The following is a 21,631-nucleotide window of genomic DNA, read 5'->3' on the forward strand; positions in this document are numbered from 1 at the left end:
ATATAATGCATAAGAATAACCTCTAAGATAACCTCTTATCTCTTGACTCTCTTTGGAGTCTCCCAACCACTGAAACTTTATTTTGTCTCATTTCTCTCTTCCCCCTTTTGGTCAGGAAGGCTTTCTCAAACTTATCCTGGGACTTCTGTCCCTTGTTGCCAGGGAGATTTACACCCCTGGGAGTCATGTTCCAAGTAGGAGGGAGGGCAATGAGTTCACCTGCCAAGTTGGCTTAGAGACAGAGGCCACATCTAAGCAACAAAAGAGGTTCTCTGGGGGTGACTCTTAGGCCTAATTTTAAGTAGGCTTAGCCTATCCTTTGCAGGAATAAGTTTCATAGGGGTGAACCCCAAGATAGAGGGCTCAGTCTATTGAACTGGTTGTCGCCACTGCTTGTGAGAATATTAGAAATTCTCCAGATGGAGAAGTTGACTATTTCCTCCTTTCTCCGTTCTTCCAAGGGGATTTTGCAAATATTTCTTTTTCCGCTGCGCAAATTACTGGGATTTATCAGAGCATCACACTAACCTGGACAAACCAACAAAATCTCTCACCCTATTCAAGATTCCATGTATTTATTGTGTTCAAGTAAACTGACCATGCAAGTTAAATTAGGAAACGCCTCACCACAAATATAAATTTTGCACCCAATAAACATGTCTTCCTTTAGTCTCACACAGAAATTGAAGTTTTAAAATATGGACGATATCATCCTTTATCCTGTATTCTGATGTGCCTTAGTCCTATCCAGACCAGCTTCATTCATATCTCTACTCAATGTCTGATCACTTTTTCAACTTTTTAACAGTTCCTGTATGAGGTATGGCTGACTTTCACAGCTTCAGAGCTCTAACTCTGGGAGTGACCATGTTGTACACAAACAGTTCAGTGTCCCAGAATTTAGAATTAACAGTTACATCTCCGAATACATGTGACTGCTGGAAGAGCTTACAATCTAGGACCCTTTACAATAAGCCCTAACCTGATAATCCATGCCCTCAACTTCAGTTCACCGAGCTTTTAAATTATAGTTGGTCGGTATGATAGAGGCACGATAATATTTGTCTTTTTGTTCCTGATATTTCCTTCAGCATACAATTCTTAAGGTTCATTCACCTAGTTGCCTGCCTCACAACTTCATTCCTTCTCAGGTGGCTCAGCAGTCCATTGTAATATACACCCCGATTCCCCCTTCCGTTCCTCAGTCATTGTACCCTTAGGCACCTCTATCCATTGTGGATTGGGAGCACTGCCGCCAAAATCACCAGTGTGCAAATGTCTACTCATGTCCCCACACTCAGTTCCTCCATATAATGAACAACGGGGTCTCAGGATCATATGGCAACCCCACCCCTAGCCTCCTGTGGAACCACCACACTGCCCTCCAAGGGGCTGCACCTCTCAGTTTCCCCACCCACAGAGAATAGGTGCATCTCTTTCTCTGCATTTTCTCTAGTCCTTGTTGCTCTCTGTTCATTTTTAAACAGTTTTATTCACACCTCATACAATGCAACTTAAGTTTATAGACATACCTTCACCACCATAATCTATATGAAGACATTTCCTTTTCTTCCACAGAGAATCCATACCCCTCCTCCATGCCGCCTTGCCTGCTGGCATTTGGTTTTGGCATAATGCCTTTGTAAGAAGCATCTGATATAACCTCATTGTAACTTAACTGATTCCATCTGCAATGACACTATTTCCAAAAAAAATGTCACATTCCAAGATTTTGGGGGTTAAGACATGAACATATCTTTTTAGGGGGACTTATTCGTCCCTGGGAATAAGGAGGGAGCAAAGGCAGGAGGGCAGGCTGGGGTGGGATGGGGAGGCACTGGTGGTGAGCCGCTCTGACATCCAGAGTCTAGGGCCATGTTCTGAGTCTCTCTTGCAAAACGGCTCTTTGAGACACTAAAGTGGGGCCCTTCTCCTGGGAGTTTTTCCATGGCCTGGGTGGACAGAGATGGAAGGCAGTAAAAAGAATAGGAGAGGTGCCATGTTAGGTCCCTCAGTTCTACTTGCCATTCCAGCTTGGCTCTGTGTGCCCTTTTTCTTTTTCCTTTCTCTCTTTGTTTTAGGATAGAGAGTTGGTTTACTCATTTACCTTCTTTCCTTCTTACCAGCTGTCCTATCTCCAGGTCAGCTCTGAAATAGTAGCCTGGTTCCTGAGCCAGCACAAGCCCTTTTCATTTTTAAGATCCCTTCAACTATTTACCAAAAGGAAATAGGGTTTACAGCATAACAAATCCTGGGGGCAGGTAAAGGCTAAATAAATCTCAAAACCATGCGTAGGGGCTAAGCCTATTCTTCCCTCAAATATAAATGGATCGGGTCTGCCAATCTCATATTCCACTTCTCTCCTTCCCGCTCCGGTGGTGCCTGGGAGTCTCTCCCATCCCTTCATTCTCTGGCTCTTTTATCCTGGGGGTGGGGCCCCCAGACTCCGCCCCCTCACCCCCCCCTCCCCCAGGACCACCTCTACTTCGCTGCCTTAGTCTTAGTCACCTAATTCCCAGAACTCTTGTTGATCTTCTGGAGGTGGAAAAACAAGTACTCAAGTCTCAGGCATGACTTTTTTACATTCTTCAGGAATGCTTAAGAAACTCTGTCCTTCATGCTCTGAGGATCATTTCCGGTTCTTAGGACCTAACAGAGCACAGAGAGGAAAGAGTTAAGGCTGGAGGCCTTAGGAGGGTCACTCACTGTGGCTCCTTAAAGAAACCCAGAATTCCCTCTCCTTCCAGGCTGAAACTCTATAAAAAGCTGCTGCATATTTCACTCAGCTCTGAAATTGCTCCAGCCCATTTAGATGGTGCCACTGTGCTACTCCAGCTTCTACCTTTTTTGGTGTCAGCTTTTGCTCTCGCCCTCCCACAGTCCCTTGGATCTAAGGCTGCGCTTTGAACTTGGATTCCAGATTTGACCCGGAGTCGCCCTCCTTTATCCTAAGTCAGCATTCAGACCCAATTTCCTAAGGGCTTACCTCTCAGACACAGATTTTCATCTCTGAAACTTATGTGAATTAATTCAGCTGCTTCCCACAGCCAGATGGGAGGCCCTCGCCTCTATTTGTCTATAGCTCCTGCTGGACTGCCTATTAGATGAGGATATTATCGCTAATTCTCTCTCTCTCTCTTCTACCTATTGAAACAGTTAAGTCCATTATGCACATTATCTTATCTAACCCTATTTGATACATATAGTTCTCTCCATTTTATAGATTTGAAAATTGCTGCACAGAGAGGTTATGTAACTTGCCCCAGACACACAGCCTGAAAATGAAATTCAATGCCAGGCAATTTGACTCCAGGCCTGTGCTCTTAGCAGGATACATGAAACATAGCAATGAGAAAGAAGTGGGTGGTAGAGGAATAAAGAAAAATGAGGGCAAGGACATAAAGTGAAGCCAGGAATGAGCCTAATATAATAAAACACAGCAGAAAGCCCTGTACATGTGCTATTGGCGGATCACAAATTTGGCTTCAAGCTTCTGGCAGCCAACACAAAACAGGTGGGAACCTCCTCTGGCTTCAGCTCACTTGCTGAGCAGAGGTGTTTGGAAGCTCACAGCGTCCGTCCGTGTGATCCATCACAGATAAGCAGGTGCACTCATCTCCCTAAATTCTCCCAACTTCTTCGTCATGCAGATATCCTCCCACCCCCAAATTCAGGAGCGCAGCTTTCTGAGAACCCTGACATTGCAGTAGGGCAAAATTACTTCGCTTGTCGTAAAAAATGATATATAATTCCCACTAAGAAAAGGGATGAGTCTTTCTTTCTTCCAATAATGACTGGGTATTAGAATTAGACTGTAAACTCTGGGAAAGTTGAAACTTAATGTTTTTTTTCCCCCCTTTTATATGGCTTACAGTGCCTAGAATAGTGTAAAGCTCACAGCAGTTGACAAATAGATACCGATTCCATGGAACGAAGATGAATAGTAATGAATGCTGAAGGGTGCTCTCATACCAGTGCGGTTACAAGCGGAAGGATCCATTGCAGAGAACTTCTGAGTGTTAAATGGCCCTAGAGCTGCGGCGATGCAGCGCAGGGGATAGCGTGTCCTGGAGTTCAGCAGACTTAGTAGCTGTGTGACCTCCAGCAAATCCCTTAACCTCTCTGAGCCTCTGACTATGAAAATAGACTACTCCTATCATCCAGATTGAGAGGCCAACAAGAGAATGGTCCAGGGCCTGGAATATGGAAGATGGGGCACAAATTCCATTCATCCCTTCATTCATTCAATCCTTTCATTCACTGAGAACATAACTTTTTGGACAGGCACTGTCCTCTGTCCTGGGAAACAACAGTGTACCACGCAGAGAGGCGTCGGGTAGATCCCCTCCTCCCCCTTCACCTCCTCCCTGGAGGTTGGTAGTTCTTGCAGATATTTACTCATAAGGCTGCTCCGAGTCCCAGGTACTGAGGGAGAGAGAACGAAGAAGATGAGGGAACCTCAGGGGCGTGAGGATGTCACGCAGAGAAACAGCCTCCAGGTTAGTGCTTCCTTGTCCCACTCGATTCTGCTTCCCAAGCCACGGCCCCGTCAGGCGGAGGCAGAGGCTGAGCCCGTCCAACTGCCCCAGCTGATGCTGTGTGGACACGCAGGAGCTCCCAGGGCCGCGTTATTGCTTTTGCTGAGAAGTGATTAGACCTTTCTCCAGTGTAGTGGAACAGAGAGCCTCCAGTGCCTTTTTGCATGGGCAGGCACCGGGGATCGAACAGGTTTGCTTTTAAAAGCAAAATGGAGGATGGCTTAATGTTATTAAAACAGGCCATGCGCTCACAGACAGCTCTGCCTTACTGCAAACAATGCACTAATTACATGCAGGCTTTGGCACCAGCTCTTCTCTTGGCTCCTCACAGTGTTGAGTCTGCATTTTTCTTACCCACAGGACTAGCCTTTTCATCTCTCCACTCTTCCTGGCAATGGGTAAGGGGACAGGGCTCCGGGAGAGGGCAGGCAGGGGGGCACAGGAACACCATAAACTCAGAGGCTGCTAAGACTCTTCACAGGAGCTCTCTCTCTGGATCTCTGGTCATTCTACAGCTCCTGCATACACTATACTTATTGACAGGCACTTGTTTACAGACCCTTATATTATGAATCCTAGTCCGGATTCTCCTGTGTGAGTCCCCTTACTGGCAGGGTCTTTTTTTTTTTTTTTTTTTTTTTTTTAAAGGAAAGACAGAGAGAAGGAAGGAAGGAAGGAAGAAAGGGAAACATTTTTAAACATTTTCTTGTTTTATTGTATTCTGTTTCTCCGTTTCTGTTACATGGGCTGGGGCCGGGAATCGAACCGAGGTCCTCCGGCATGGCAGGCAAGCACTTTGCCCGCTGAGCCACCGCGGCCCGCCCCACTGGCAGGGTCTTTGTCTCCCCTATCAGACTGGAGGCATCCCGAGGGCAGGGGCTACCTGCCCTAGCAGATGAGAAGCCCCCTGAGGGCAGGGTCTGCACCTCACATCCTGCAGGAGGCTCTCCTCTTGGTGCTGGACACAGAGCTATGGACCCAAAACATTCTTCTGACCCTGCTATCATGAAGAGGATTTTCCTTGCACACTCGGTTGAGATGTCAAATGAACAGCTTTTTGAGTTATTCTCATTTATTTGTCTTAGAGAGTGTAAATGTCACCCAAACAGTTTGGAACACCTATAAATAAATGGAAGCACAGAAGATGGAATGGGGGGGATGGGTGTCCTCAGATTACGGGAAACCCAGTTCCTCACCTCTCAGCCTCATTGCTGACTTGTTACATTTCTCCCGCCTCTAGATCCCCACGAAGCCCAACTTATCCCCCAGACCAGAGTCCACTCTTCTCTCTCTCCTCCGTGTCAGATTTAAAAGCACACACTGCCTAGCATCTTTCCTTTGACTTAACCCTAATCCCTCAACTGAAAGCAAAACAACATCCCCTCCTAAAACTGGACTGAGATCTTTTTTTTCAGAAATTTTATGAGTGTCACTACTCTAAAAGGCAAAGTGGGGCGAGGATAGTGTTTGTTTCATTTATTAGTTTATCCCCTAGGGTTTGCCACAATGCCAACCCACAGTAGATGCTTGAATGAATGAATGTACTTTTCAGGAAGTGCTGTGCCTAAGGGGCTCATCATTCTTCTGAGGCCTCGTTTCACCCCCCGTGGGATAGGGCCTCAACCCCAGACTCTGCACTGTCAGCCCCCGCCTGGAGGAAAGCGGTGCTCTGGGGTCTTGTGGCCAGGGGGCAGTGTTGACCTGTTCATACAAGCCAGGGCAGTGTCTCTGTATGTGTGTGTTTGATGATGATCGAACATTAATAAACTCTGGCTGCAGAGAGAATTCTAGAAGTCTTTCAAAATCAGACTTCTCTTTCCCTGAGTCCCCTGCTTTTTAAATATGCCTGTGAAATGTTATTATGCACACATGCTGCTGAGACAACCAAGTTTATTTGAAGATTTTTGGTTTTTTTTATCCAGTAAACTTTATTTATATATAACAACAGTACAAATGGCGTCCTTGGCTTGCAAAATAGGAGTGTTTCATATTTACAATAGGTACACAATAATATATTAGAATAACAAAACCCCCGTTTTATTGGAACATTTTAAATACTTAATTTTCTTACAGTTTTTATTCCACAACACCTGTAAAAACAACAAAACCAGACAACCATCTTCATATTTTCTTAAAAATATATATAATACAGATTCCAGTGTGTCAGGAAGAGTGGGTCTGGGTGGGAGAAGTTGGGGGAGAGGCAGGTGGGCTCAGGTCCCAGTTTCCCTCCTGTAAAAAGCGTGTCCCTTCTGCTCCTATGTACTCAAGCATATCTGTTCTTTTTTGGTAGGAACTATATTCTACTATGCTCTCTACTTTTAATGCCAATATAAAGGGCAAACAAAGCAAAAGTCAAGACCTAAATTGAAATCAGAGAAGAGGCTTCCCAAAGGTATTCTTTGAGGATAGAACAGAAGGAAACAGATTATGCTGCAGCTGAAGGAATACAGCTTAGCCTGAAGGTAGAAGCTTCTTTACTGCGAGGAGAATGAGATGGGGCAGATGACCACAGAAGGCCCAGGAATCTCCAGTTTGATTGAGGCTCTGTCTGACAAGCAGTCAGTCATTTTGACCATCTCTAGTACTAGTTTGAAAATAAGCAAGAGTGAAACTTTAACCTTCATTCATGGGCATCACTGAGCCCCAGATGCTGCAAATTCACTCTTTGGGGGAAACTAGGAGAAAGAAAGGAGGCAGGGAAGAGAGGCTTTGGAGTTATGAAGCAGAAACAGAAACCACTATCTTCTCAAAGCATGTTCCGGAGACATGGCATCCGGAAGCCCTGGATCTCATCTCCCCAGTCCCAGAGATGGAACACTCCCTCACAGCTCTGCACCTACTAGGCCACACTGTATTTTATCACCCACAGAGATCTCTGGGTCTTGGTTCTCTTCTCTTTCTCTGGCCCAGGCCCCAAGAGTCTCAAGCATGACCCATTGTGGCTGGAGAAAACCAGTCTCCCCCAGAGCAGCTGCCAGCTCAGTGTTTACTGAGGTAAACGGGGTAAATGCGTTGTTGGAATGCACTTGCATATTGATCAGCCAGGGGGTTTCTAACCTTCTCTATTTGTATATGCCCAGACCATTTTTAGCCGAGCACGCCCACGCATTGCTTCCGCTTCCTGCTCAGCAGGGCCAGGGGCCTTGACTGCTATTTCTTTGTCCTCATTTGGTAGAATTGAAGGAAGGTCAGGAGCTCAAGCAACAGGGGAAATGCTGCCAGAAAAGACTGCGGTGATGGAAACGGGAGCGGATCTCAGGGCTGGGGCAGCCTCCCGAGAATAAGGCAAGGCAGCTGGGCTGTTCAGCCTTCCTCGTCCTCCCGACCCTCTTTTCTACAAAACTCAGGCTCTCTACATGTAGGGGAGGAGGACTGTGCCTGCTAAGTCAGTGGTAAGAACCAGCAGCCCGAAGAACGTGTATTTTCTAGGGGTAGGACCCTGTCTGTCTTGTTCCTCACTGTTTGCACCTACAACAGTGTCTTGCAAATAGTTGCTGCTCAAGGTTTCCTGAATGAATGAAAGCAAATAACAGCTCCTTTTCTTGAATGGGTCTGCCAGCTGATTCATGCTTTTAATGATTGAATTCTGTTAAGGGGGGCTGCTCTCTGCCAGTGGTGGCTCAGAAGTGGTGCTGAAGGTATGCACAGGATGGGGAGAGGTAGGAGGCAAACACCGAAGCACCTAACCCCAGGCAGAGGGCAGGAGGCAGCAATAGGGTCTGGCTGGAGGGATTTGTTCACCTTCTTGTTTGTGGGCCAAATTAGTCGTCTTAGCATAGTGTTCTCTGTCTTGCCAAGGGCCCTTCTGGGATCCTTTTCCTTTTCCAGTGAATTGTCTCTTATGCAGATCAACGAAACAAAGCAAAGCTGGATAAACTTTGGAGAGAGCTATCCAGACAGATAGAGGTGGATGGCTTCATGTGGCAGGAACTGTGATTAATATTCTTTGCAAAGTCAACGTATCCTCAAAGTGGATAATAGTGAGGAGACAGGTCAACCAACTCCCTCTCTTCCCTATTCCATAGGATGTGGAATTCATTGTTCTTGGTGGCTCAAAGCCAAGAGTTGGTGGAGAAAGGATGCGTGGGAAGCTAGTAGGGTACAAGGCCCACAAACTTTCACCATCATGGCCCGGCTTGAATCCAAACCAAGTTTACTCTTTCTCAATTCCCTTCAATGCCCCTGTGTCACATCCTTTGCCAGCCCAATTGCCCCAGTCTTCTCATGGAACCTTGAGTAATGTGGCCAAGGCACTCAGGACCAGCTCTGGCTCCTCCCCCACAACTTCCCACTCTCCAACTGTCCGTCCCTCTGTCATTCTCCACACTCTATAATGACCTTCCAGGAAGCATTTCCAGTGGTAGTGAGTGAATGGTCATTAAAAGAAGCTCCTGGGAGAAACCTGGGATAGATGCATAAAGGGAAGGGTTGGTTAAGATGTCATTGACATATCTACCTTTCTTTCACTTCTTGGTGAAGAAAAATCTTGATGCCAGTCTGAGCAGGGATATGATTAGAAAACCTTCAAACAGAACTCAATAGTAAAATAAGGGTGGGCTGGAATTTTTCTGTGGATAGCACAAAGTCTCTTGCTTAAACACCTCTTGCCCATATCTCCTCTTCTTTCGTCTCCATAAATCACGGGCTCGGAGTTGAGAAGCTTCGGGTGCTGTGAGGAGCAAACACTTTGGCTTAGTATAGAAGGCCAAGTCATTAGTATTTCTTTCAGGCTATTAATAGGGCCCAGAGAAACTTTAAGAGAAGTGGATTATCAGGAGAAAGTGGCCTTGGCATGGCTGGCTGTGAATTATAATGAAAACAACAAGTTTCCTGAGTATTTTGCTGAATGATTTTTTTCTTCCCATTTGTCAGCTGCATTCAGGCAAGAAGCTGGAGCTGAGGAGACCAGGCGACGTCCGCTGTGTGGTCAGCATAGAGATCCAAAGCCACACGTCAGGGCCAGGAGCCAACCCTCAGTGCGCCTGCCCCCCGCCCCCAGCTCTTTCCTAGGGACCAAACTGTGGCCAGCAGAGACTGTGGAAACTGGAATTTCCTGGAGGTAAAGCAGGACACAGAGAAGCTGGAGCCTAGAGTTAATTACAGAGGAAATGCACCCCGGTCCAGTCTCTCTTGGGGTGGCAGTCTGGTTTCCCAGCATGGCAGCCTGGGATTTCCAGCCCCTTGAAAAGCAGAAGGCGGAAGGGGGGCGGGGGGTGGTTGTTCCTCCTTGCCTCCTTGACCATGGCTTTCTCATCCTGCGTCCCCTTCACTCCGAGGTCCTGCCACCAAGAGAGCCGTGATTCCTCTGATGACTCCCACTGACTACTGGGAAGACTCTGGACAGGGACATGGAGCTTTGGTCTGTTTGGAAACTACACTCAGGAGAGGTGGTCATCCATGGTTTTAGGTGTTAGTAGAAGAGTGAAACAAGAAAAGGAGCCCAGGGAGAAGCCACCCATTTATCCTTCAAATCCATGAAGGACTTGCCAACAAGTCCACGAGAGACAGAAGAAAACAGTAATGCGAAGATGCTTCAGTCATTTTTACTGGTCGCTCTTGAGGCAAGTGCCGTCTGCCCAGGTGGTCAGGAGCTTCCATGTGTGAGCCAAGGATTGTCTCCCCTCTCCAGGCACGAGAGAATGAAGAAAAGAAAGTGTAATAAATACTGCAGCTTCTTTAACCCATTCTCTTCAAGTATTGCTTGCTGTAAACAGTGTTTGACTTTTGTTTTCTCTTTAGCTGCAAGAAACCACTGGATGATTGGAGAGGAAGCCAACGCCCAACACCCATGTCTCTCAAATGCAAAAGAAAAGCTGGCAAATGGAGCCTCACGGAAGCCAGCCTCCTCGCCTCCAAGCCCCTTCCTCACGGTGCCCGGCTATGGCAGGGACTGATGTGAGGCAGAGCCACTCCATGTCCTCAGGGAGGCCTGGTGGCCAGCGCAGGAGAGGTCCACCTCTCCTCCACTTCTGACCGCACTTTTCAGGAAACCAAAAGGAAAGTACCAAAGATCAGTTCCTGGGCAGTTGAGGTTTGAGATTGAATAACACAAAACAAAACAAAAGCGGTGTAGCAAAAAGCATTGGTATTTCTCAGATACTTATCTCCTTTCAGGAGATAAAAATATAAACGAGTGTGGTACGTAAAGCTCAGTTTCCAGTCAGCCAGGGCCAGCCGCTCAGCAACTTTGCAATTTGTGCAAAATTTTGTAGATCCCAGGTTTGTTGGCTGCTGGGAGAATTCCAGGTTTTACTGGTCTGTATTTTTACCAAGTGTTTGGTGTGAACTTGTGCTCATTCTTCTTCTCATTTTTTTTCCTTTTTTTAAATTTCAAGGGAAAGGAAACAGTCGATCTCCCTCAAATTTCTCTTAGCATCCTTTTTTGTAGGCTTTTTCTGGCATTTGGAAACAGGAGTCACATCAGGAAGGAGAGACGGGGTAAAGCAAGAAAGGGACCAGAAGTCAGAAGTAAACAAAAGTTGGACGGGATGAATAGGGCGGCTTTTTGTTTTGTTTTATTTCTGGTTTTTTTTTTTCCCTTTTTCTTAAAAAAAATTAAATAAAGTTTTCATTATTTCCCCAATATACATCAAATTAGTTTTCATGCAAAGCAGCAGTCACAGAGGCAGAACTGTTCGCCTCTCAGCTTGAAGCACCGCCTCCCTCTCTCCAGCCTGTGTGCTCTCTCCTCTCACTGATGCGCACAGCAGGAACCGGCTGGGGTGAAACTCGGCTGGCATGGGCCCTCCCCTCTCCCCGCGGTTTGGGGTCTCAGGGGACAGCAAGCTCTGGCGCCCAGTCCCCACCACTTGTCCTTCCTTCTGAGATTCCCGGTGTGACAGCTCTGATGGGTCCCCCTTCACAGGACCGCGCGGCCCCTCCTCTCAGCTCTCGGTGGACATGGCGCTGATGAGCTGCTCCAGCTTGTAGGCCAGCCGCTGCCGCCGGGCCTGCTCATCCTGCTGCAGGGCCCCGATGAGCTGCAAAACAGAAACAAGGGTAGGGAAGACCTCGGGGCTCAGGATAAAAGCCACCCGTTTCTGGACTCTTTCTAGCTACCTTTCCATTCTGCTCTCATGAGCTTAACCTTAGAAATTTTAAGCATACTGAATATATGTATATGTGTAGGTAGGTAGGGGTGTGTGTGTATGCATATAAAGGATCTAAAATGATATCTGGCATATGGGAAGAACTTTGCAGTGTTAGCTATCGTTATTAACACTGCCACGACGGTGATGGTCAGGTGCAGCGTTGCTGCTTGGCTTATGAATTCTCTGTCCTATTGAACCCTACTCATGGAAAGGTCTACCTGTCCCTCTGAAATGTAACTGATAGGACCTGCCCAAGTGCAAAGAAGAGTTTGCATCATGTTTAAGAAAGAACGATATTAATCGTACAACAATAGGAACTGAAAAACAATTAGATGATTAAATGTGCTAGTTATTGCATTAGCAGGCCACGTGGGAAAGACGATGATAACACAGAAGGAAGCGTTCAGTGAGTCAGGAGAGGTTAGGCCAGTGCTGTTGGAGCTCATCGGCTCCTGACTCCATGAATGTGCTTTCTAAATGACCACACGTTGTTATTTCAGGACCGAGTCAGGCTCCCTGATTACGCGCCCCGCTCTCTGCGGGTTGGTGTCTGTTCTTCCAGGGCCCTGTCATACCTCTTCGCTGTATTTGCTGACGTAGGAGTAGATCTCGTTGAGGGCACTCAGCATGTTGAACTCCAGGGCGTGCAGGCGGGACTGCTCGGCGAGGTAGGCGTTCATGTCCTGGTCACTGACAGCGGGCAGCTTGGTGATGTCTGCATAGTATCTGCCGTGGACAGGACAGGCTGCTGGATGGGGGGGTCTCAGCAAACGTCTGCCTACAGCTACACTGGCCCAGGCCCCCTGAGCACACGGGATGTCCCCAGCTGCTCTTGCCTCCCTGTTTTCCTTTCTGATGTGGCTTCCTCTGGCTTCTTACCTCAACTGAGGTTGAGGCCCGGAAATTGGTGTACCCTGAGGCTAGAGTTTCTTCAGGACATCCCATCTAGCTGAGAGGTCCTGGCTGCACTGCCAAGCAGAGTGGTTGAAAGCCCCGACTCCAGCCAGAATCCATGCATTCAAGTCCCTGCTTGGCCACCTGATAGCTGGGTGAACTTGGGCAAGTGATTTAGCCTCTCTGGCCTCAGTTTCCTCCTTAGTAATGAGACCTACTTCACAGCTCTGTCGGACATTTTAGTGAGAGGCTACACAGGAGACTCTTTACAGTGCCATGTGCTTAGAATGTGTCAATACATGGTAATTATGATGATAACTACCTGCCTTCTAAGGGCACAAAGTCACTGTCAGAGTGCTCAGTCAGCCAGACCAACGGGGTGGGGAATGGAGCAGGCAGATGGGGCACTGGCTTGTCCCTAGGGGGCTACTGACCTCTCCACCCAGCTCTTATAGCTGGGGATGTCCTTGGCATAGAGCAGCTTGTTGGATGGGGAGTCCTTGCCCAGCCGGTGCTCTGACGTGGAGCAAGAGTCCATGAAGGTCTGGGCCACCACCGAGAGGCAAGCGTCCGTGATGCTGCCCTTGTGGATGTCAAAGACAAACTGGGGGTTCTTGATCACATTCACCCAGAACCGCAGAGGGAGGCTGTGGGAGAGGCAGAGCAGATGCTGATGATGCACCCCTGGGCTGGGCTGCACCCCTGGGCTGGGCTGCACCCCTGGGCTGACGATGCACCCCTGGGCTGGGCTGCACCCCTGAGCTGACGATGCACCCCTGGGTTGTGCCCTGATGTGATCCATTCATATGTTGTCCACCTCCCCTCCCCCACCAAATGTAAAGTTCCTTATCAGAAGGGCAAGGGATGGAAATCACAGAATACTGGCCCCGCAAGGGCTGCTAATTGAGCCTGAGCTGCTACTGATGGGGACGCTGCTACTGATTCCTGGGAGGGATGGAGCGGAGCCATTGCACCCCAGTGGGGCGCTGGGCTGTTCTCTAATGACTGAGGGGAGGGCGGGTGGATTTGGTTCCCTCCTGGCATTCTGTTCTAAAGGCCTCTGTGCCCCAGGGAGGCCCAAGCCCTTGGGACAGCATGATTTTCTCAGAGCTTCAAACAAAGCCTCCAGGCGCTCCCAGGGCCTCTGCCCGGTGCCCGTGGACATTGTCCGGAAGCCGCAGCCGGCAGCCCCAGGCACTGCCTGGGAGTGGGCACAAAGGGCACCACCTGTGCTCCCCGCCCAGCCCGGCTGCCCATGCGGCTTCCCAGGGCTGGCCTGGCCTGGCTGGCTGAGGAACGGGCTCCCCTGGGGGAAGGTCTTTCACGGCTCTCCCAAGGGCATTCTTGTGTCTGGGCAGAGGCAGGCGCGGGGAGGGCAGGGGCAGAGGGAGAAGAGGAGGCCATTGTCGGCGTCCTGGGAATGACTCGCTGAAGCTCAGAGTGTTCCCACCATGAGAGGAGCTGACTGGTAGTTAGGACACTTTCTTCTGGAACTTGGAAGTTTCTAGCCAGAGCAGAGTGAGTTTTCTCTGCTCCTTGGGCCATAAGGTGGATCAGCCCATTTACTCTCCTGCAAAACCAGAACAGCTACTGTTTTTGATTCCTGTTCTAGCTGTGCCTTCTCTTCCAGCTGCCTTCATGGTCTTCACTCTTTTAGCTCCTTTTGTGGAGTAAGCTCTGACTTAGGACAGCCGGCTTATCCTTCTCTTTTAGAGACAGCCTCAGGTCCAACCTCAGATGATGATCCGCTTCCCAGACTGCCTTCTGCCTCCCCTTCTTCATCTGCTCTGGACACTTGTGGATCCCAGACCTCCCCAAATGTCTAGCAGCCCCAGGTGTTGGGAAACACCCACCCAACCCTTCCCTGTGCTTTGTGCTTACCCTCTGCCACTCAGCGGCACCACGTCATCACCTTCCTGTGCGGTGCCGCTGAGCGGCTGACCCAACTCGTCAGCTCATGTCTTCTGCCCTCCCCTTCCCCTGGAAGCTTTGGGGAGCTTCTTATAATATTTCGTTGGACATTTGCTGTTTGAGATCTGGGTGAGGGGACTCTCCCCAACCACAACCCCAGGGGAGTACTTTTCTATTACTTAGATCTGGCCAGCACGCCGAAGTCACAGAGATGGGGATAACCATCTCTCCACTTCCCTGAAATTACCCAGTCCTGGCACTGGGCTGGGGATGCTCCAAAGCAAAGGAAGCAGCAGGTGAAAGGCCTGTCCTGGCAGGGGATCTGGCGGTCTCCTTTTCCCTGACCCCTTGAGTCTACATTCCACTCTGTTGTGGTCCAATGCTTTCAGAGTCAGGAGGACTCGGTGGCCACAGCAGCCCAAAGGAAGGGCCATGTGGGAGGTGGGGTTTGGTTTCTCCAAAATGTTTTGCTGGTTGCTAGGCCTTTTGATTCCCAAATAACAGCCCGGGCCCATATGCGTCAGCTCTGCTTTCTGAGGAGCTGGCTGACTCCAGACAGCTGTGTGGCTGCCTGCCCAACCCAAAGGCTCTCCTCTCTCCCCTCTCTGTGCTCTTTCCCAAAGGAGAAGTTTTGGCTTCAGCTTTGGCTAGGCCCTGTCTGACCTAAAGCCGGTCCTGAGCTTCGTCTGCAGGACTGATTCAAGGCCCAAGAGAGAAAGGCTCATGCTGGGGTCTTGAGGGAGCCCGCTCTCCCACTGCTGCGGGCTATGGAGGTGATGTTAGGGAAGAGACCCATGTCTCTAGGACATCTTGCCTGCTGCTTCCAGAATGCTGTGACGAGTTGTAACAAATTGACCTTAAGGGATCAAGTTTCCAGTGAAATAATCCCAGTCAGTGGGCTCAAATCTGTAGCAGGTACGAGAACTCTCCCCAGTATTTTCCCAGAGTTGGCCAACTCAACTCAGGGTATAAGTTAAATTTAGAGCTTCTACATCTCAGGGATTGCCTTAGATTCTGCCCCACTCAGAATGCCTGGCTTTGAAGCTTGGCTGTGATTGCTTTGTGGAATTTCCCCCAACTCCCTCTTCCTGAGAATTAGAGGTCTGAGAGTCAGGGGAGGAGGCACTTCCTGGTGAGGGGTTACAACCTGAAGTGGCAAGAGTTCCAACATGGGGACGTTCAGCCAGACTGCCCAGCACAGGAGCTTTGATTACCCAGCCACGGTTGGGAGCAGGCCACCCTCCCTCCCAGCTCCTGGTCCCGGCTGGGCCCCTCCCTCCACAGCTGGTGCTTCCCCAGGCTGCGCCTCCCCCTGGGCATCCGCAGGGCTTACCAGTTGCTCTTCCAGGTGTGCCGCACATCTGTGTCATGGATGCTGTGCCTGTCTGCCTGCTCATCCAGGAAGTCAAACATGTACTTGATGGCCAGGGGCAGAGCGCTGCCCCGATGCACAGTGCTGAACAAGGTCTCAAACAGGTCGTCCACGAACTTCTGCAGGGTGCCCTGGGGAAGAGGCAGGGGGAGAGCATGAGCCAGAGGGAGATGGAGGGTGGAGGCTGGCAGGCAGCAGACGGGTGTACCAGATGGTGCCTTGGACCGATATTGCCTTGGAAAGCTGTCTGCGACGCGAGGCTGCGCAGACGAGGGGTGGGGATGGGGAAAGGTGCTGTGGGGGTGCTGGGGAGTTAGAATGGACCGAATGGGCTGCGGATTCCTGGGCAGAATCTCTCCTCCAATCTGCAGCCACATGGCAAACTTATGTTGGGTTCAGGCCTGGTGGGCGTGGGCTCAGGACAGACAATGGCTGTGGGCCCAGGCTTCCCATGGTGAACGGAGAGGAGACAGACTGGCAGGAGAAGAACTCGCTTAGAGGACTGGGCCTCCTGGCTGGAGCATGGTAGGGCTTGAAAGGATTTGATGGACCCATCTGCATGCCGTATTGGAGACTTAGGGTAAAGGAAGTCTGGAGTTTCGGCTGCAGCTGAAGGGTTTAGAGTCAAGAACACCCAGGCCCAACCCTGAGCTGTGGGACCTGGGAGGGTCTCCGGACCCAGAGGCTCAAGGCACACCTCTGAAGGTCAGTAAAATGGACTTTTCTGGTGTCTTTGTACATCTTGTCTTGGCACGGCGAGCATACTGTACTGATGCAATGCGAAACACACGTTGAAACACATGCTCTGAGAATATTTCTGTGCCACTTTTGGGGGCAAGTCTGAGAGCCATAATTGGGAAGCCATTGTATTCGAATTTTCTTGTGGGGTCGGCAGAGGGAGAGTATTTACAATCTAGACTGGCCTGGAAAATATGGGCCATATGATTGCCAGCCTTATAGGCATATTTTGTTTTCTGCTGGAGAAGCTAGAAGACAGCTTTAGATTACAGCTGCCTCCACTGCCGCTTCCTCCCTTCCATTACTATTTGGGAAGACGGTGAGATGGGATGGGGAACAGGGAGGTTCAAAGCCTTCCTTCAGTTTATAAGCAGGACCCAGCATTTGTCCGACTGTGTTCACATGGCAGAAGAGACATTGAAGGTGGAGGCTGGATATCCACCCAGCTAACCACAGCTGGGAACCCCCAATATCTCCCCAAAGGGGAAGGGGCCCAGAGGTGAGAGGGTGGCACATCTGGAGAGCAGTGGTAGTCTTATGGAGTGGGCAGAGAACACCGTATCATTCAACTTCTGTGTGGGAGTAAAGACCAACAGTGGGCTGAGCCTTTGAAAACTCTGCCCAGGGACCTGGACGACAGCTCATCTGGACGGGTCCCCCTGCAGGGTGGGCCCTGGGGTGTGCTTCCTCGGAGGAGCCCTCCCTGGCCTGGGCAGAGCCGGAGTTACCTTGGTGGCCAGTAGCCGCGTCAGGTAGATCTCGGACACCATCTTGCTGCCCCGGTCACCCTCCTTCTGGTCTCCGTGGTCATGGTTTTTCACCAGATGCCACACCTTGACCCCACTCTCCAGATCCGGGGTGATCATGGGGGCCCGGGACCGCAGGCTGTCGGGACTGCCTGTACACCTGAAGGAGGAGTCTGAGGAGAGAGGGGCCGAGGGAGTGTGTGAGAACCGAACTCATGGTCCTTGCTTGCAGACTCTTTTCCAAATCCTGGCCTGGGCTGCTGCACTCACTCAGAATAAACTAGTTTCGATTGGAAGGGGACCCTTGGGTCCTCCTGTTGGGTGGGTTCTTTGAGGGATTCTCGGCTGGCATGGGGACAGAGGAACCTGAAGCCTCTTATAAAAGAGGATTTAGAAATTCTGTGAGTTGAAACAGTCTTGGGAATTTGGGAACCCTCCTCTACCATGCTTCAAGCAATGAATAATCAATAGGTAAAATGTCAACTGGATATTGGCAAAATGTCAACTGGATATTTTCACAGGGGTTTTAATAAGAATCCGGATACAAAGGAGCTGTAAGTTGTAATGATCCTTTTTGGGCATTAAAAGGTCTCTTCTTTCTTGGGGCTGAGGATATGGAATTTCCTGAGTAATTTTGGGAGCTGCTGGGCTCAGTCCTGTAGGTATCCTTTACGAAGGCAGCCCCAGGCCTTAGTGCTTAGGGGGAGCCAGAAAAAATGAAACAAAAGGAGTGAAGCGCAATAACCTTCATGCCTGGAGGGCACAGGGTACCCTCCACCCCAGCACTCCTCAGGGGTGGAAGGCTAGGATGACCAGACAACTTATCATGCAAACTGGGACACTGCTGAGTAAAACAGGGAAATATTAATACTTGAGCCAAAACAAAAGATGCCAACTGGGACTGACCCAGCAAACCGGGATATATGACCCTTCTACCCAGGTACCTCCTTGGTTCTGGGACACTCAAACTCCTTCACTAGGGCTTGGATATCAAAGGAAGGACAAATGGTGCCACCTGCAGTCCTCAGCTCTGAGAGCATGGGCTGCATTGGAAGTGGCTGGACTAGGGAGGGGGGAAACAAATGAGTACAAATGAGCACACTCCTTTGAACCGAGGCCAGGTAGCATCAAAGGCTTCCTGCTCTTAGAAGGGATGGTGAGTGGTCCCTGGCAGGTCACATTAGTCTCCACTCCAAGCTGCCCAGACTGCCTTCCTCACCGTATCTGCTGATGGATGTCCGGGAGATGCTGGCAGAGGCAGGGATGTTGTAGGAAGAAGTCTGTTTGGGGACCAAAGCCACAACCGACCTGTCTGACACCTGAGAAGGGTATAAAAGTATAGTGCAGGTGAGTGTAGGGATCTTGGGAATTTGAATAGTCAAGTACTTCTAGAAGGTTATGGAATAGGCCCGGGGTACAGAGCAAGGGGTTCAGGAGTGGGGTAGAGTGCGATGGATTACTGCTAATTTTTAGATTTACTGACCTAGAGCTACACTGTCCTATGTGTTAGCTACTTGCCACATGTGGGTTTTGGGTTCTTGAAATTAGTCCAAATTTAGATTCGCTGTATCTCAATTGTGATGTGTCCAATATACACCAGATTTCAATGACATAGTATGGAGAAAAGAATGTAAATGATCTCAATACACTGTATTTTGATTCCACGTTAAAATGATCATTATTTTAGGTATATTAGGTTAAATAAAAAATATTATTAAAATGAATTTTACCTGTTTATTTCTACTTTTTAGAAATATGGCTAGTAGAAAACTCAAAATTGTATGTTTCTTGCATCATATTTCTGTCCATCAGTGCTGGTCTAGACACCTGTGAGTTACATGACATGAACCTCTTGAGTTAGGTCCAATTGATCCCATTTTATAGATGAAGATGCTGAGGCACAGAGATGCTAAGCAAGCTCTTCAAGGTCACCAATTAATCCCTGGCAGAGCCACGATTTGTAGCCACATCTTGTCAGCCTCCAGAATACATACTCTCCTTAGTATGCCCAAATTTGAGATTTTTATTTCAAGTTGTAGTGATTTCGGTTCTGGTTTCTCTCTGGCTGGGTTCTATAATGCCTGGGTCACCAGGAATAGTTTCACAAAAGGGCAGCTCTTGGGGAGTCAGAGAGAAAGATGGTGTCTGGGCTGGTCCTGGGGACGATGGGCAGGCTAAGCCCCACGCTGTGTGGAAAGGCTGGTAAATGAGGAGCCATATTGAAGACATTTGGGGCCATTTTGATTTAAGATTACCCTCCATCCAATAAAAATGGAGAATCCCCAGAATTGTGGCGATCCAATTAAACCCCTAACGCAGAGGGAATAAAATAGCTATAATAATGTTATGGGCCATAAAACATTCCTATTAAACCATTTTTTATTTTAACCATTTTTATGAACTTTATAAGTTTGATTTATAGCTGCACCAGTCATAAAACCATCTTTCTGGGTCTTAAATTGTCAGGCCCTCTCTCCCACCAAAAAAGAATTAAATGTTGGGAAGTCAAACTATAAATGAACATTAGCGCTAACGAGATTCCCTGATAGCCCGTTTTAGCGGTGGTGTTTAATTTCACCCTCCCAATAAATCTGTGGGAGCCTGGGACGTTTTGTAACATCTCTTTGTTAATTAAGATCATGCAGATTTTCTCCTGTTGGGGCTCGAGGACCTTTGACTCTTGGGAGGGTAACAAGAGGGCAACCTTGAGTCTAGGACAGAGGAGGGAATGGACCCTCCAAGTTCTGCCTTTCAAAGAATTCTGGCACGTGACAACCCAGAAACAAACTTGGAAAGCCTGGGAGGGGCAGGAGTTTTCACTCCAAGGAAGAACAGGCGGCGTTATCATTTATGGTGACCCAGACGGCCACAGCTCAACTCCTTCCAGTCTCACCGCTGAGCATCTCCGTCCCTGGTTCTTCTCTCTCAACCAACAGGCGATGCAGACCTGTGTCGTGATGCCTGACCCTGTGACTGGGGAAGTCACTTCAACTCCCTGTGCCTCAGTTTTCTCATGTGTCAATGGGCATAGTAATCATGTCTACCTCCCGGGGTGGTTGTGGGGATTGAGGGCAGTAGTGCCCGTAAAGCCTGGTGCCCAGTGACTGCTGGGTAAGCGTTGGCTATTAGTGTTGCTATCACCATCATCATCATCATCATCATCATCTCCCAAAGGGATGAATAAGCCCTGTGGTCCCCTGTCGCTCAGGGCTACCATGTGGGAAGTGCCTTGCACTCAGTAAAGCTCAGTAAATATTTGAGGAATGAATGAATACATGAATGATAAATGACCTCTGGGAATTGAATGTGCTTTGTATGATGAGCACCATAATAGAATATTCCATCCTTTCAGCCACAGAACAGACAGCCCAGCAATAAGTGTGAGGGGTGTCAGAGATGGAGAAGAAAAGCGGCACTCCTGCCCCTTAGAAACTTACAAGTTAGGGGCTTAATGCTATTCTCCTTTGCATTTCCATGTTCAGCTCTGATAAGTTCACTACAATTGATGCCCCCTCTCGCCTTAAGCACCATGCGAAACGTGTGTGGGGAGGAGGGAATTAATGGGATAATGACAGTCACATCCTGGGTACCTCACCTGTTGTTTCTAAACCTTCCAAACACCTTGGTAAGCTGAGGTTGTTATCCCATTGAAGCAGGGGTTTGAATCCTGCTCCCAAATCTTTTTCCTCTTTCTGCTACACCATACTCCCTTCCTCTGGGGCAGGGGGCCAGGCAGCATGTCAGCATGGGGATGTAGCCTGGAGAGGAGGGTTTAGGGTATCCACAGGGCCCCAGCTTCCTTGGTGCCCCGGGAGGCTCCCGGCCAGCTCCTGGTGGCCTTTAGGACCTCTTAGCGGCCTGGTGGTGGGCAGCGGGGCGGACGAGAGCCCAGCCTGCCAGCCCCTCCGCACGCCTCGCTTTGTGAGGAGCCGGCATAGAAAGATGTTACTAATCAGGCAATCCCACCGGTTCTGCAGCCTGGGGCACTTCCTCTGGTTGGTTTAATTTCCCGTAGTGTCTCTCATTTCCAGTTTCTATTTTAGTATTTTTCCTGAATCCCGATCTGCTTTCCTCTTCTTAATCTTACAGAGCCCCCCAGCAGTGAAGGGTTACCATGGCAGGGCAGGGGAGGCGGGACTGGACGCCTCCTGGATCTGTCTTTCTTTCTGCTTGGATGTTTGGACTGTTCGTTCACCGTGTCTGTCCGTGTGCTAAACACCTTACCTACTGCACTATCCCGCACAACTTTATGGGGCAGGAATCTTTTTTTTTTTATTTGAAATTTAATTATTTATTTACTTTTTAGTGGTATATATTATATATTCACACACCATGTAG

At 49.0% G+C, this 21,631-nt stretch overlaps 1 protein-coding gene and 1 long non-coding RNA gene across 5 annotated transcripts in view; one reads left to right on the top strand and one right to left on the bottom strand.

Annotated features, from left to right (window-relative positions):
- The window catches only part of LOC143680995 (uncharacterized), a 146,892-nt gene extending 135,776 nt beyond the window's left edge, over positions 1–11,116 (top strand). For 3 of the 4 annotated variants that reach the window (XR_013174289.1, XR_013174288.1, XR_013174286.1), the window contains one exon: positions 9,414–11,116. This is a non-coding gene — a long non-coding RNA (uncharacterized LOC143680995). The remainder of the gene's footprint in view (positions 1–9,413) is intronic. The other variant, XR_013174287.1, reaches the window with a different exon arrangement.
- Positions 6,419–21,631, bottom strand: part of PLXNA2 (plexin A2) — a 216,131-nt gene continuing 200,918 nt past the window's right edge. The window contains exons 27-32 of the mRNA XM_077157666.1: positions 18,513–18,612; positions 17,276–17,466; positions 15,771–15,940; positions 12,961–13,173; positions 12,208–12,358; positions 6,419–11,521 (exon numbers count right to left, since the gene is read on the bottom strand). Of these exons, the coding sequence (XP_077013781.1) occupies positions 11,426–11,521; positions 12,208–12,358; positions 12,961–13,173; positions 15,771–15,940; positions 17,276–17,466; positions 18,513–18,612 (921 nt within the window). The 3' untranslated portion in view covers positions 6,419–11,425. The remainder of the gene's footprint in view (positions 11,522–12,207; positions 12,359–12,960; positions 13,174–15,770; positions 15,941–17,275; positions 17,467–18,512; positions 18,613–21,631) is intronic.

The sequence above is a fragment of the Tamandua tetradactyla genome, chromosome 4 (genome assembly GCF_023851605.1).
Source record: "Tamandua tetradactyla isolate mTamTet1 chromosome 4, mTamTet1.pri, whole genome shotgun sequence".
Classification (NCBI taxonomy): Eukaryota; Metazoa; Chordata; class Mammalia; order Pilosa; family Myrmecophagidae; genus Tamandua; species Tamandua tetradactyla.